The 16,844-nt window shown below is 42.1% G+C and overlaps 1 protein-coding gene across 1 annotated transcript; it reads right to left on the reverse strand.

Annotated features, from left to right (window-relative positions):
• Positions 1–1,505: 1,505 nt before the first annotated feature.
• bcl6ab (BCL6A transcription repressor b) lies at positions 1,506–16,643 on the reverse strand. The gene is made up of 9 exons (XM_080544319.1): positions 16,520–16,643; positions 6,804–6,975; positions 5,647–5,868; positions 4,677–5,525; positions 4,247–4,374; positions 3,950–4,117; positions 3,637–3,767; positions 3,289–3,426; positions 1,506–2,305 (listed from the first exon to the last, which is right to left on the reverse strand). Exons 1-9 carry the CDS (start codon positions 16,542–16,544, stop codon positions 2,159–2,161), a joined length of 1,980 nt encoding a protein of 659 aa, XP_080400445.1. The 5' UTR covers positions 16,545–16,643; the 3' UTR covers positions 1,506–2,158.
• Positions 16,644–16,844: the final 201 nt, after the last annotated feature.

Consider the following 16,844-nt stretch of genomic DNA (forward strand, 5'->3'; position numbering starts at 1 on the left):
TATTAGAATATTACCAATCAAAAAAAGGATTTATAATACAGAAATGTCGACCTAACCATACAAAGTATGTTCATTTATGCACTCAATACTTGGTCTGGGCTCCTTTTGCACAAATTACTGCATCAATGTGGTGTGGCATGGAGGCAATCAGCCTGTGGCACTGCTGAGGTGTTATGGAAGCCCAGGTTGCTTTGATAGCGGCCTTCAGCTCGTCTGCATTGTTGGGTCTGGTGCCTCTCATCTTCCCCTTGACAATACCCCATAGATTCTCTATGGGCTTCAGGTCAGGTGAGTTGGCTGGCCAATCTAGCACATTACTACCATGGAAATTAAACCAGTTACTGGTCGTTTTGGCACTGTGGGCAGGTGCCAAGTCCTGCTGGGAAATGAAATCAGCATCTCCATAAAGCTTGTCAGCAGACGGAAGCATGAAGTGCTCTAAAATCTCCTGGTTGGCTGCGTTGACTCTGGGCTTGATAAAACACAGTGGACCAACACCAGCAGATGACATGGCACCCCAAATCATCACTGACTGTGGAAACGTCACACTGGAATTCAAGCAACTTGTATTCTGTGCCTCTCCAGTCTTCCTCCAGACTCTGGGACCTTGATTTCCAAATGAAATGCAACATTTACTTTAATCTGAAAAAAGGACTTTGGACAACTGACTAACGGTCCAGTTCAGGAGTGGTTTGACACTAGGAATGCACCACATGTTGTCTAGTTCCTGTATACATCTGTGCGTGGTGGCTCTTGATGCACTGACTCCAGCCTCAGTCCACTCCTTGTGAAGCTCTTGAATCGGTCTTGCTTGACAATCCTCTCAAGGCTGCGGTCATCCCTGTTGCTTGTGGACCTTTTCCTACCACGCTTTCCCTTCCAGACAACTCTCCATGGACATGCAGACGAGCTGAAGGCCGCTATCAAAGCAACCTGAGCTACCCTAACACCTCAGCAGTGCCACAGGCTGATTGCCTCCATGTCACGCCGCATTGATGCAGTAATTCGAGCCCAGACCGGTGCATAAATTAACATACTTTTCAGAAGGTCAACATTTCTGTTTTATTATTTTTTTGGGGGGGGGGGGGGTCTTATGTAATATTCTAATATTTTGAGATACTGGATTTTTGATTTTCATGAGCTGTAAGCTATAATCCTCAACATTAAAACAAAAAAGGCTTGAAATATTTCACTTCATATGTGTAATGAATCTAGAATATATAAAAGTTTCACTTTTTGAATTAAATTACGGAAAATAATTAACCTTTCCACGATATTCTTTGGAGAAATATTGTGAAATAATATTGAGAAATAAATTTTTTATGCACCTGTATGTGTCTTAAACATCTCATAAGTCATTACAGAAACAGGACAGATAAATACAGAGACAGAAAACCCAGCAGTTTTGTTTTCATAATACATTATTTTATTAATATTTTACATAAAGCTCTGCAGTTACAAACACACATTAATAACATTCCTGAGGACATGTAGCTTGACCTGGTGTATTTACAGCTCTTGGGGTTGAAAAAAAGCGTACAAAACAAATACTGTACAAGGTTGAAGTGCTGACATAGGACAGAACAGCAATGAACTGAATGGGAAAACCCAGACAGCTCAGTGTAAGGCACTTTGAATACATTGACTATTCACACCAGTGAGAATGTATTACAACTGATTATGCAATGACAAAATACATGCACTCACTTGCTGAAAAGCAAGTCAAGAACTGGAGCAATACAGAAGCGGTACCTTTGTGTAATCATCGACATTCTCTGCCAGCAGAGGGCAATCTGGATATATATTACATAATATATTCACAATATGTAACTATAAGTACCTAACATGAACTGGATAATATAGCTCATTACCAGTGGAATCCCTCCCCCCAATATACTGCATATAACACAACTGTACCAATGTAACAGTGTTTCTCAATTCGAATGAGAATTTGTCGTACAGCGTCGAATGCTTCTCCTAAAAGAAGACAGTAAACGTACTATAAATGAGAGATCATTTGGTTCTCTGTTCACATTTGGAGGGAACACGTCTGCCAAACATAATGTTAATCTCTGACAGTGTGGTACTATGACATTCTTACATTTCATGCATGGTAAGAACATCGTCATCCAATAAGACTTGATTGTCCCAGTGTTGCTCAGCACGCCTTGGCTAAGCCGGCCACCAGCAGGTCTGTGTTTGCCCTGCGGTACTGAGCCTTGGTGTTGGTGACTGCACCGTGCTTCTGTCGAAGATGGAGCCTCAGCTGACTCTTGTGTCGAAAGTGGAGGTCACATTTCTCACACTGGGGGAGAAGAGCAGATTTAGAGAGCGTTCAGATGTTTGTTCATAAAACGAGGAAAGGTTAACATGGCAGAGGTCAACATGACAGAGGTTCTACTGTATGAGTTATGTATTCGGCATTGCCAGTGGTGACTCAGCTTGGTCCTGAACAGTACTGTGGAGGCTTTTTATTCCAGCTTAACACACCCCTGCTTCCCCTAATAACCAGTCTTAACACACCCCTCCTTCCCCTAATACCGGTAACCAGTCTTAACACTCCCCTGCTTCCCCTAATAACCAGTCTTAACACTCCCCTGCTTCCCCTAATAACCAGTCTTAACACACCCCTGCTTCCCCTAATAACCAGTCTTAACACACCCCTCCTTCCCCTAATAACCAGTCTTAACACACCCCTGCTTCCCCTAATAACCAGTCTTAACACACCCCTGCTTCCCCTAATAACCAGTCGTAACACACCCCTGCTTCCCCTAACAACCAGTCGTAACACACCCCTGCTTCTCCTAATAACCAGTCGTAACACACCCCTGCTTCTCCTAATAACCAGTCGTAACACACCCCTGCTTCTCCTAACAACCAGTCGTAACACACCCCTGCTTCTCCTAATAACCAGTCGTAACACACCCCTGCTTCCCCTAATAACCAGTCGTAACACACCCCTGCTTCCCCTAATAACCAGTCTTAACACACCCCTGCTTCCCCTAATAACCAGTCTTGATGATGAGTTTATTAGTAGAATCTGATGTGTTAATCGCTCTTCAGGAACAGAATTGGTGACCTTATTACGATTGTCTTGTTCTATGTAATGACAATAAAGTGAATCTAATCTAATCTAATCCAATCTATTAACCAGCTTAGGCTATTGATAGGGTATTAGGCTATTGATAGTTGTGTCACAGGAAGGAAGGAAGGAAGGGATTATTCAGGAAGTGGATTTGAACAACCAGACACACTGGGTCAATTGGATGGAAAGGAAAAGGTGCTTACATGATGGGGTTTCTCTCCAGTGTGAATGCGCAGGTGACTCTTCAGGGTCTGAAGGTGGCGGAAGTGTGTCCCACAGACGTCACAGGGGTACGGCTTCTCCCCGGTGTGGATGAGCACATGGGCCCGGAGGTGAGCCACCTAGGAGGAAAAACAACATGTTTTATATTCTGGGAACATTGACATGTATTTACATGTGAGTGACAGCATGGGATAATATGTGTCAAGCAGCTTCCCTCTGATACATCCGGTGTACTGCAGATTATTGTACTATAATCAGTCATCAGTGAAAACCGTGATTGTCCTGTCTGACTGGACGTGAACGAATATGAATATGAATATGAATATCACCTGTACAAAGCGGGCGCTGCACGTCTCACACTTGTAGGGCTTCTCCCCCGAGTGGATGCGGGTGTGGGTCTTGAGGTTGGCTGGTCGGTTGAACTGAGCACCGCATATGTTGCAGCGGTATGGCTTCTCTCCTGGAATACAGGAAGTACACAGAGGCCATGAAACACTGGCCTCATTCAGGTCTCCTAAAAACAGGAATTTACACTTGCACTAAACTGAGTTCTTATTTAAAAAGTGTTAAAATAACAAACTATTTTTAGTACAGAGAACATTCAAAAACGATACAGATTAAGTACTAGATCTGTGTTCTTACCTGTGTGGACGGTCTTGTGACTGGCCAAGTTCCCTTTGTAGCGGAAGGCAGCCTGGCAGCGATCACACTTGTACGGCTTGTCACTATGGACCTGGAGCATATGACCTTTCAGAGAGTCAGCCTCCGCAAATTTCGAGTCGCACTCATTGCAAAAGTAGGTGCCGTTCTCTGAAACAGGAAACAATAAATGAGATCGAACTCAATAAAAAAAGGGCAATAGTACGAATGTTAACACGTGACTTTTTTTCAATAGAACACACTCTGTCTCCATTCACTGAGGTATTGTACAATACTCACCACAGCTGGAGTCGGAGTACTCAGAGTTGAGCTCCGAGGTCTCCTTCCCGCTGTAGGAGCCAGGCGAGCGGGGACAAACCTCCAGGTGCTGTGGGGCGTCTGTGCCACAGGAGGAGCATCTCAGGTGGCTAACGGAGAGGGAGAAGCTGCATTAGTGAAAACAGAATTGGCCATGTAGAGGGTTTGCCACTACTTCCGTTTTACCCAATACAAATATGTGACGGCAGCTGGTGAAAGAGGGAACAAGTCGACCAACAGACCAAATGTTCAGACTTTTATTATGAAAATGATAACTCAACGAATCCAATAGATTTTTCTGAATAAAAGTCTGAACATTTTGGTCGGTTGACTTGTTCCCCCTTCACCAGCTGCCGTCACATATGCTATGAATACATCCCGACAGAGTTGTGGCGTGGATTTAAATGCTCACCTGATGCTGCTGTGGTAGTGGTTAGTCTGTGAGGCTGGGAGCTCTTCAAAATGCTCACTGCCTCTTCCCCCAGACTGCAGCTCCTTATTTCCATCTGATCCACTGGTACCATTGGGGACAGGGGGAGGGGAGGTGGCCCCAGCCTCGATCCTCCCTCCCTGGGTCTCCTCCAGCTCATCTGCCGCCTGGTTCATGACGATAAACTTCTTCCAGTTGTGGGCCTTGGGTTCCTGGGAGGAACCGTGGGTCTGCGCCAGGGCAGCATTCCTGCAGCTGCTGGACTCTGTCGGGGAGTTCGGCTGGCAATCAGACCTGTGGGGGCTCCGGGGGCTACAGATCACCCCTTTACTGCAGCCTGGGGACACGCCGAGGGGGCTAGGCTGGGGATGTTGGATGCCATGCTCCTCCATGGGAGAGGCCCCTCTGTGCTCGAGCCCTTGAAGGACCCTGAAGCCTCCTCCTGACTGGTGGATGGGGTAGGGTAAAGGGCGGACGACGGTGGCAGCAGAGGAAGAATGGGGCGACAGAGTGTGGTGGATGATGGTTGTGGTCGCCTGGGTGCAAGCCACGTCGCCCGAATTCATGTCCGAGCAGATTTTCGGAAGTATGGCGACCCCTTTTGGGAGTTCACCGATGTCGCAGGTGTCGTCCAGCTTCCCTGGGGGAACGGGCAGGTGTCCGTAGACGTGGTAGGAGCTGCCGGAGGCGTTGATCCCGCTGAAGACACTGGGGCCGTAGCTCTTCCAGCTGGGCTCCACACCAACATGAGGCTTCAAAGCAGGGGTGTCCTGAGAGAGACACACTGGGCTGGCCTGCACCACTTCTCTCTGCAAACTTACAGTCTGCTCTCTAAGAATGCAAAGGAAAGAAATGTAGTGTCTCTTAAGAATGTAGTCCAAAACTGACACTTATTCAGATGATGTGAAGGAGCTGGAATGTGCTCCAGCCATGATGTCAGTTTGTCCCTTACCTGGATTTGATGAACCTGCGACAGGTGTCCACCACATGGTCCATCTGCAGGTACGAGGCTGTGTTCATGGTCGCCAGGACCAAGCTCTCCGTCAGAGTCAGACAGGAGGTGTACATGAACTCCAGGAGGATGGCGAAGCCGTCGGGGTCCACTTTGGGGTCCAAGCTGATGGCACTCAGGTTGCTCTTCAGGGGGTCTGTGAATGTGGAGTAAAAGAGCCCACTGTGGGCCCCCCAAAAAAGGAAAGAAAATACGTTAAACTCTATGTTCCTCTCTCACAGCCAGATAATCATGCATCACAGGGCTGTTCAACTACATTCTTAAGGGGGATGGATTTTCTAAATGTTACTTGCAGAGGGGCCAAGACATTTTCCTCATGCATGTAATTATTCGTCCCAAGAACTGTATACACTGGTAAACCAATGCCCAAATATGACTATACTCTTATGAGTACCTTATACAATAAATCATTTTTCAAGTTAAAGTGCCCATTAGTAGACCTATAAATTCATAATCTTTCTTTTGAACGTTTACTGGATATGAACATAGCACGCTGATCTTTTCCCCTTCTAATGAGAGAAATGTCTTTAACTACGCAAGAGCAGAAAACGTTGGTTCATGAGGGCAATTCTCAGTCAATGATGGTGTTCATTTGTCAAGAGGGAACAGATATTTGTTTTAAAAGCGTTCATATGCGCTGGATTCACACTTTTACGCTGATCCAAACATAGTTAGAGAAAGAAATCTTCTCGTGTTTGGGAATATCTCTCCATCTACACGGTCAATCCAAAACTCTGCATAGGCCACATACTGAAGTGCCCAACATCAGTCAGTCTAGCAGCGCTCCAAAATTCAACGTTGAGGACTCACGAGTGAACGCTGATTAGCTGCAAACTGGTACCTTGGGGATATTGACTGACAGTCAACTCAATGAGTGGGACAACAGGGAAAACCCGCTTCTCCTATTGAAGGACATTAGACTCGATTTGGCAACAAATATCAGATTTTTGCTGGGACTTTTTTCTTTTCTTTTTTGCAGAATTGATCCAAGGACCAGTCTGAATTTGTAGGCGGTATCTGCCAGTTAAATAAGCCTGATGTATCGTGAAGAGAATCATTAGATACAGGTAGACATCATCTACAGGGTCTGAGTTTACCTGCAGGCCACCAGGACTGTCTTGTGTGCCCTGAAGCGCTGGCTGTTCACCTGGATGGTGACGTCAGTCAGGATGTTCCGGCTGCGGAGGCGGTTGAAGTTGAGCAGGACATCGCCGGCGTGGCGAGTGAACTGTATGCAGCCATCTGCCGTAGAGGCCATGATGTCAGAATCTGAGAGAAAAGGGTCAAATATCTGGTAAAACACTCCCATCCTGCCAAAAGTGAGTGAGTGAGCTTGCGCACTTGTACACACACACACACACACACACACACACAATGAAATTACCATTGAACTTGGTGTGTGTCTCAGAAATATTTCCTCGATAGGTGGCACCATTTCAGTGGCCAAGAAAGTCAAAATAAAGAAATTATCACAATATCTAATGTGAGCAAGGTTAACCATTTCACCTATAACACAGTCATTTCACTTGTACGTGACCAAAAGCCTATTTCATCATTAAATAGGCATACATTCAATGTATTGCTAGGTTATTTAGGAACGACTCCCTGCAGGACTAGGTCTATTGCACCTTTAAAGAGGCAATCTGTTGGTGCCTCACCACTCACACAGGAGCTTTATTTTTATTCATGTGAACTCTCCAAAACTTTTACAGAACTGTTGTGACAAAATAACCTGAATAAGGTTATTAAGGTTCAACACATTCCAAAGTGAAGTGAATTGAGTGTGAACATTCCACAACACAATTTTCATTGTGACATTGCCAAGGATTGATTAACCCCTGGACAATAATCCAGGAATCGGCACATTCCATAACATCACTGCGATTAGTCACGCCCAGGTCTGATGTTTGTTAGAGGTTTTAAGGAACTTAAAGCAAAACAGAGTTCTTACCAGCTAGGAAACTCAAAACACATGAGTTTGTGTTTGGAGTTTTTTGAGTGTTTTGAAACTCAAAACAAACTCAAAATCACAGAAACAAAAAGGTAAATATAAGAACGTATAGGGGCCTAATTATGGTAGTGTTGGGGACACATTCCCCTCCCCTTCCCATGTGTTCTATACTTTCTTCTATTTAACTTTTGTTTCTTTTTATTATTACTACTCGATCTTTTCAGTTTGTAAAGCGTCTTTGAGTGTCTAGAAAAGCGCTATATAAGTCTAATGTATTATTATTATTATTACATGTGTGTTTGGACGGCTGGTTTGCGAGAGCCTATATAAAGTATACAAAACAAAAGATGTGCCATAGTAGCCTAAAACCATCAGTTTGCAATTAGCGATGGTGGGGGTATACAGCTCCATGATCTCTCTTCACTCAATCACAACACCACACTGAACCCATCAGATGGCAGTGTTCCACTCCGCTGATTGACACATTGAGGAGCCTATTTGAAACATTGTAGTAACATTGGACACTCACTTGTTGGAATTAATGAATACCTTGCAATGTTTTTTTTATATCTGAGCGACAGACAACAGGGCCAGTATAATGTATAATGTTGACGTTTTAAATGTAAATGTCTGTAGGTTATAACTTAACATGATTCAAACTCAGGATAAGTCCAAATCTCATGGATAAGTCCTTGCATCCATATGGAATGGAATGGAATGGTCTTTATTGTCATTGATATAGTAATAATAATAAATAAATAATAATAAAAATAATAATAAATAATAAATAATAATAATAATAAAATAATAATATCTCTTATGAGTTCCAGAGTGGTTAGGCTCCAGTCCCATCCCTCAGCTGTTTACCTAAATAAGTGGTGAGGTTTGTTATTGTTTGCATCGCAGATTGCCCCTTTAAGAGGAGACCGACCCGCGCTCACTTGGCACTTCCATGGTGTTTCTGCATTTAGTACATTCCGTCTTGGGTGCGCACAGATTAGGTTGCCTCAAAGAGGTATCCTATTCCTCGATATAAGTAGAAACCTAACCTATTTAACCCATGACCTTAAACATGGTAAAATGGTTATTTAAACTTCCAACAACAATCTAACTCTGGAAAATAGGTTTTTAAATCCTGTGATTTCAGGAGTATTACAAAATCCATGTGCGCATATTTGGCCTATTGCACACAAGTTCCCGGAAACGACTGAAAACACAGTTCAGAATGATCATGCACACAAAGCTAATCCCAAATACAAACCTACATATTTGTTTGCTTATTTTAGTGATTTTTAAACGATTGATCATCAAACATAATCAGTCCAAATCTACGAGCGAAGTTCAAGGAAGAGGGGGGGGGGGGGGGGGGCTGAAAGTGTACAGTGACCTAACCAGACAGACTCGTTCGGTTGCGCCACTTTTCTTCTGATGTTTACTCATATTAAACGTAGGTAAAAACACACATCTCAAATTAAAACCCACAACAAGCTTTTACCAATAACACATTCATAGACTATGGTTGGAATACAATAATCGAAGAAAAACATTTTGACAAGCTAAAGCTAAAAAGGTAACCGCCTACTCTTTCTCTGTATACAAAATAATTCCGTGTCTTCAATAATAAAAGCCTAAATCCTAGACAGTCGCGATCGTCCAAATGACATTTGATAAAGCGATGTGTTTGAAAATGATATTTAGATCGTTTGCAGTAGGCAAGGCGTCGGGAGGCTACGGTAGGCTACAGACTATGGCGAACTTCCGAGTCGATCGATCTAAGCGTGGTTCCTGCGCGGAGAAGACACTACATGACTGTGAATCATGTCAAAACATCCACCGTAAAATGGAAGAATTAACATTGCGCACAAAACCAAAAAAACATAGTTTTAAGTACTTCTTATTCATCTATAACAGCCAATGTAGCACAATGAATATCTAACTACATCAAGCAACTTCTGGCATAATAACTGTGAAATAAAAAAAATAAAAAAAAGTCACCTTGTAAAACTTTCCTGGAAACTTCGTGCATCACCAGTTCTGAGAATCCACTTCTAAGAAACTCAAGGGCTTAATTCTCGGAATTCTACCAGAGGGCCAAACCATTTTCAAAGCAGTGGGGAGGGTGTAAGTTGTTTTTATTTCGTTTTATCACAGGTTATGAAAAGTTTTTTTGATATGAAACCAATTATGGTAAGATATATTCGTAACACAAGCAATTGCCGTTAGAAATGATCCGTGTTGTCGATCTTGATCATAAACCATTTCTACTGATATACAGTTCTCCCTCTTGAGTGGATTTGTCCAAATACAAGGTCATCTGACCAAGCGATATAGCCCATGGAGAATTTGAGCTAGTTCACGAGGCTCAGCTTGTGCAGGGGAGCTGCACCACTTTATCAAACCTTTCTTTAAAGTTGAAACCTCTCACATGGGAAATATACACATCCTCGATTACAGTAGTCGATTATCTTTTTGTGTTTAAAAAAATATTGATCTATGCATTTGTTTATTGTATTGAGTTTGGATTGATGCGTATCTGCAGGTTTGTTTAATTGGCGAATGAGGATGGGTGTTATTTGTAGTGGTTGAGGTGCAGCTTTGTGTTTCAAACAGTGGTATGTGAATGCCAGCTGCTGTACATTTACCCCATGTTATAAAGTTAAATATTGCCGCCTACTGTTGTAAACATTTTCTTTTTTTTTGTTTTATTATTTTGTTATTTTATTTTGTTATTTTTATTTTATTATAATTGGGCTATATATATCTATTGTTATAGTCTATTTATGGTAGGCTTTTCTTCATTGGGTCCGTAGAAACGTTCTCTCATGACATAGTGTATGCTCAGCCTATTTTGCTTGTGTAGGTTTGGAACCACTTCTGTACGCTTGCTTTGCTTGAGAGATTTAGACTTTGGCTTGCTGAGATTTGGGGAGTGGGAGACTTGGCTTTGATCCTAGTCAGGTTGCATTGATGGCGTGACATGGAGAGGAGGAGGTCAGCGGTGGGTGGTGTGTTGTGGAGACGGATTGGAACAACTGTCCTGTAAATGAGTATGCTTACCTGAGATCTGAACACCTGTGCAGGTCATAAGAGTTGGCAAGTGGGAGAACTGGGTTTGAACCCGGTGAGATTACACTTGTGCAGAGCTTTTTCTTTTTGTGAAATTGTAGCTTGTAGTTTGCATCTGAGACTCTTTTCACAACTGTCATTTCCCCCAGTAAAGGATCTCCTTTAGTATATTCCACCCCCAGTACAGCTGATTGATTAATACTCTGTTAAATCCTGTTGGCAGCTTCAACTTCACATGGTGGCACTTAACCAGGCTCACCCCCTGTGGGGTAGATTAGTGAAATTACAGTTGTGTGTGTGTGTGTGTGTGTGTGTGTGTGTGTGTGTGTGTGTGTGTGTGTGTGTGTGTGTGTGAGTGTGAGTGTGAGTGTGAGTGTGAGTGTGAGTGTGAGTGTGAGTGTGAGTGTGAGTGTGAGTGTGAGTGTGAGTGTGAGCGCGAGAGAGCGAGAGAGCGAGAGAGCGAGAGATTGAGAGGTTAAGAAAGGTTAAGTGAGGGTGCTGGTAATAAACTAATGACAGAGGACTACAGAAACCATATGTTGTAGTCCAATGCAAAACATTATCCTTGTTGCTGGTGTCCAAGAGGCACATATTTCTGTCAAGATATTTTCTTTGAAAGAAACGTAATTTCACATTTCCCCCCACAATTTCACTTATTAATGTCTCACTGACTGACCACAGACAACCACCCAATTCACAGGAATTTGTTTCTATAGAGTCGATTATTTATGATGGTTAGCCAAAATAAATGTATCATCCAAATGAGGCTGACCCTCCCAGAATACATTTTTCACAGCAGTTTTCAATAGCGTTGTCTGACATAGTTGTAGCTATTTGGAAAAAACGTGCCTTCCCTCCAGTATCTGACACACCTCACTTGCTAGAAAAAAAAACAGAACAAAATGACAGGATTTACTTGGTAGCCATTGGCAAGCAACATTGCAGCGGCGTGCACAGGCGATGCAAGGGTAGAGAGTTCTGACCATAGAATTATGTCACCTGCTATTTTTCCCCATTCATTGCATTTGTGACAACACATGGGGGGACCATGTAGTTAACTAGAGTGGGAATTCCTATGACCAGGAAAGGCATAGCAGCCAATTGGATAAATGCATGGTCCTCTACTTCCAATAGGTTTATTTATAGATTGTAAATGGCTTTCAAGTGTATGAGGCCATCTACTGACTGTCTTTGACCTGACACACTGGAGCTGAGTTGATACCACATTCCAGCCCTGCAGGGGGCAGTGAATCACATTTGCTTAATTCCCACTCAAAACAAAACAGAAGATGAAGACAGTTGACCACATGGCATCACAGACCTTTAATACATTCAGGGGATGCAGCGGTAGCCTAGAGGCTAGAGAGGCTGGCTAGCAATCGGAAGGTCGCTGGTCCGATCCCTGCCTCAGGAGGGATCTGAATGTGAGCTGGTGACTGGAGGGTTGCTGGCATCATATGTGACAGCAGCTGGTGAAACCGAGATCAAGTCAGCAGACGATTTAATGTTCAGACTTTTATTCTGAAAAATGTAAATACATTTTTTTTTTTTATCAATGACACACTCGCTAGTCAACTAATACAGCTTGTATTATAGTTAACTGGGTAGTAGTGGGGATTACTCACCGAATCCATTGCATTGCAATATTTTGGCTTGACTAGTGAGTGTGTCATTGATCTTCAATAATGTGTTTATATTTTTCTGAATAAAAATCGGAACAATTTCATTGGTTGGCGACTTGTTCCCGGTTTCACCAGCTGCCGTCACATATCTAAGGTGCCAGTGTGCCACTGCCGTTGTGCCCTTGAGCAAAGCACCTAACCCCTAATTGCTCCAGGGGAGCTGACTATGGCTGACCCTGTGCATTTTACATTTTGTTGTACTTGTTGAATCTAATCTAATCTACATTCACAAGATACGCATGTGGGCTCATCTTCAATGGGAATTAGAGAACGCACAGTGTGCATATGCAGTCACAGCAGTTACATATTGATAACAAGTTGTTTTTTTCTCAAAGCTAGCGGCAGGACATACTTGTTAACTAATAACAGTACCTTCTTAACAACCTAGGCATCATTAAAGTGCAGGGGGCTTTTTTTTCTTCTTTTTTTCTCCAATACAACACTGTCCCCTTGTTGTGTCCCAGTCAAAAAACACATACAGTAGCTTTGTCTGCATAGATGGAAGAAAGGGCGAAATTGCATCTTTTGCTTTGCAAATTCCTCTTTGATGTTTATACCTCTATGGTTCTGACACATTATGGAAATGCATCTCTCCTCAAGGGTTAGGGTTATAATTTAGGAAGTATGGTAATAATTACAAAGTCTAATAACGACCCTATCATTTAGGAAGTATGGTAATAATTACTATCATTTAGGAAGTATGGTAATAATTACTATCATTTAGGAAGTATGGTAATAATTACTATCATTTAGGAAGTATGGTAATAATTACTATCATTTAGGAAGTATGGTAATCATTACTATCATTTAGGAAGTATGGTAATAATTACTATCATTTAGGAAGTATGGTAATCATTACTATCATTTAGGAAGTATGGTAATCATTACTATCATTTAGGAAGTATGGTAATCATTACTATCATTTAGGAAGTATGGTAATAATTACTATCATTTAGGAAGTATGGTAATCATTACTATCATTTAGGAAGTATGGTAATCATTACTATCATTTAGGAAGTATGGTAATCATTACTATCATTTAGGAAGTATGGTAATAATTACTATCATTTAGGAAGTATGGTAATCATTACTATCATTTAGGAAGTATGGTAATAATTAGTAAGCTGAAGAGTGGAACTGCATGAGCAAGATGCCTTGGATGTATCCACATTGTTTTCCCTCACCATATTCATAATGTACATATACACCACATATACACCACTGCGACACTTTAAATGAATGTGCAATAACACTATGTGCAATATGACAACCCTAGTCGTCTATCTGTACAGTATAGTATAGTGGATAGTGTACATTGCCTTTATTTATGTAAACCAGCTCCTTCCCTTCTTGTGTTTTTTTTTTTTGTGTTTTTTTCTTTCCTAACACGCCACCCCTCCTAAATTTCGTTGTTTGGTACCTGTACTATAGCAATGACAATAAAGTCCATTCATTCATTTATAATGTAGAAAAGTTTACAATTGTAATTCTATCTTTCCTCTAGCTGCGCTTTGTCCTACAATCATTGTGAGGCAGCCATTTTTCATCATCTGGTCTCATCCGCTCTGAAATGAATGAATGAATGAATGAATGGTCTTTATGAATGAATGGTCTTTATTGTCATTGATATAGTACAGGTACCAAACAACGAAATTTGGGAGGGGGGGCTCCCCTGGTGCTAGGAAAACAAAAACTAAAAACAAGAAGGGAAAAGAGCTGGTTTACATAAATAAAGGCTATATACACTATCCACTATACTATACAAATAAAACACTGTGCTGTACTCTATGCTATGCTATACCTATTCTAACATTTCCTATTCTCTGAACCTTATGTACACTAGGGTTGTCATATTGCACATAGTGTTATTGCACATTCATTTAAAGTGTCGCAGTTTGCAGGTTTGAAATGTACACAGTTGTGTTTCAGTATTACACTTGATTTCAATCTAGTAGCTGCCATGGTAGCATCTTAACCCTCACATGCAGGGAGTCTACTACATGACCATAACTATCCTAAGACCTAAGATCAACTCAGGTAGATAAACATGTGAAAGAGTCCGACATGGATATCCCTTTTACCATAAAAGGACTGCGATGTTTAGTACGAAATAAATATTTCATTAAGCTTGCAGGTCAGTAGAGTATATAAAGCAGTGGCAGAGCATCGCCAAAACTCAGAACATCGAGTTTTGTCAATGTCCTTTAGCCTTGAAAGAAGAATCTGAATGTGTGATGCAAGAGGGTTGTAACACTGAGGACGATGTAAGCACTCTTTTTGTTAAGGTATAGGCTACTAATTCTCAACACACATTATTGTGGATTAGGAATGACATTCAGTCATATTGTAGTAACATTATGAGAAGAGTGGTTTATCTAGAAGATATAATATGGCTAGCTCTGTTTTGTAGACCTGAAGCTTGTATTTGTATTTGTATTTGTTTCTCTGCGCTCCTTGAGAGCAGTCTTGAACCCGTGAGACCTCAGTCACTGGCAGCTATCTACATGGCCTGTCCTCAAAAATATGACAAGGTACATAGTTTCCTGACAGGGGTCATAGGTCATGCTTCCTAAACACAACCTTGGAAAAACACCATCTTAAGCACCTTTATACGAGCCTTCCCAGTAGATTCCATGCCATTTCCAGGGTCGGCGTATGTCTGAACGCGACTGACCAGGGAAATCCGCCCGGGCAATTACCCTGGTCTAGACCATGTATAATACCATGCAATTTACCGGGTTGCTGTATGTCTGAATGGACGCCTGAACATTGCCTGGTCTGACTCCTTTCACAGCTGTCCTGCATCGCGCAACCAGCAACTTTGTCTCGGACTTGTTTGGAGAGTTCCTTGGTCTTCATGGCAGTGTTTGGTTGGTGGTGCCTCTTGCTTAGGTGTTGCAGCCTCTGGGGCCTTTCAGAAAAGGTGTGTATATACTGACAGATCATGTGACACTTAGATTGCATACAAGTGGACTTCATTTCACAAATTATGTGACTTCTGACGGTAATTGGTTGCACCAGAAGTTTTTAGGGGCTTCATAACAAAGGGCATACATATGCACATGCCAATTTTCAGTTCTTTATTTTTTTAAATTCTTTTTTTATATATATATTTCTCATTTCATTTAAAAACTAACACTATTTTGTGCAGATTCATCAAATAAAATTCTGATTTAAAAAATGTTTAAATTACAGGTTGTAATGTAATAAAATAGGTAAAAAGCCAAGGGGGGTGAATACTTTTGCAAGGCACTGTACATACTGTATATATATGGTATATGGCAGTCTCAACGGCTTCACGGTTCTTTGGTGGAAAGGCATTTTTAATGAACTCCCAGCAAAGTCAAAACACGAAAATCTGCGCTCACTACCTTTTCCAGTTGAACATAAACTAAACTATTTTGATGCTGCTATTGTGCGAAGTTACAAGATCCTTACATCCCACTTTTTTTTTTTTCAAAGGATGCAAAGTTCTAATGTAGCCTATGGAGATGTTGTATTTGTTCCCAAAGTCTGTTCAAACCCAGGCAGCGAGACCAGCAGGAAAACACAACTAGATCTTCTATAATTCTAACTGGATAGTACTTTGTTTCCAATCTTATAGTTAGCTAGATTACTTACTAAGCTAGGTATCTTTTACTTATGAAATGTACATTGTGTGTGAACGGCGAACATGTGTGAACGGCGAAAATGGGATTCCATGGAAATTACAGGGAACTATGTGTGAATGGGGCTTTAGTCCTCAGAGATAGTCTGCAGGTTAAAAACACCATCTGAGTCCTCAGAGATAGTCTGCAGGTTAAAAAGTCAAACACAGGATATGCTAGCTGTGCAGAATTTACAATTGTTTTGAATTTAGTTTACAACAACATATGCCATTATACGAGGTAAATCCTTCTGTATGAGTCGCTTCATAGTTCAACGTCTGGTGCAACAGGCACCCAAAAAATAGAGTGCCATAGTATAATGCAAAAGTACAAAAATAGAAGGCTTCTAAGGTTTAATGGTATACCTCCGAAACACTGCAAAAATTAGACACTGCCTCTCCCGCTGCTGAATCCCTCATCCACGCCTTCATCTCCTCCCGCCTTGACTACTGCAACTTCCTACTCACCGGCATCACCTCCCGCTCCCTCCATAGACTCCAGATGGTCCAAAACTCTGCTGCACGCCTCCTCTCAAACACCCGGTCCCGTGACCACAACACTCCTGTCCTCCACTCTCTCCACTGGCTCCCCATCAAAGAACGTATCCAATTCAAAGTCCTCATCCTCACATACAAAGCCCTCCATAGCCTGGCCCCCCCTTACCTGACTGACCTCCTTCTCCCCCACCGCCCTACCCGTACCCTCCGATCCTCATCCATTGTTCCCCTCACTGTCCCACCCTCAAAACTCAAAGGCTTCGGCCACCGTGCCTTTTCACAAGCTGTACCCCGC

Source organism: Nansenia antarctica, assembly GCF_963989245.1.
Source record: "Nansenia antarctica genome assembly, chromosome: 13".
Classification (NCBI taxonomy): Eukaryota; Metazoa; Chordata; class Actinopteri; order Argentiniformes; family Microstomatidae; genus Nansenia; species Nansenia antarctica.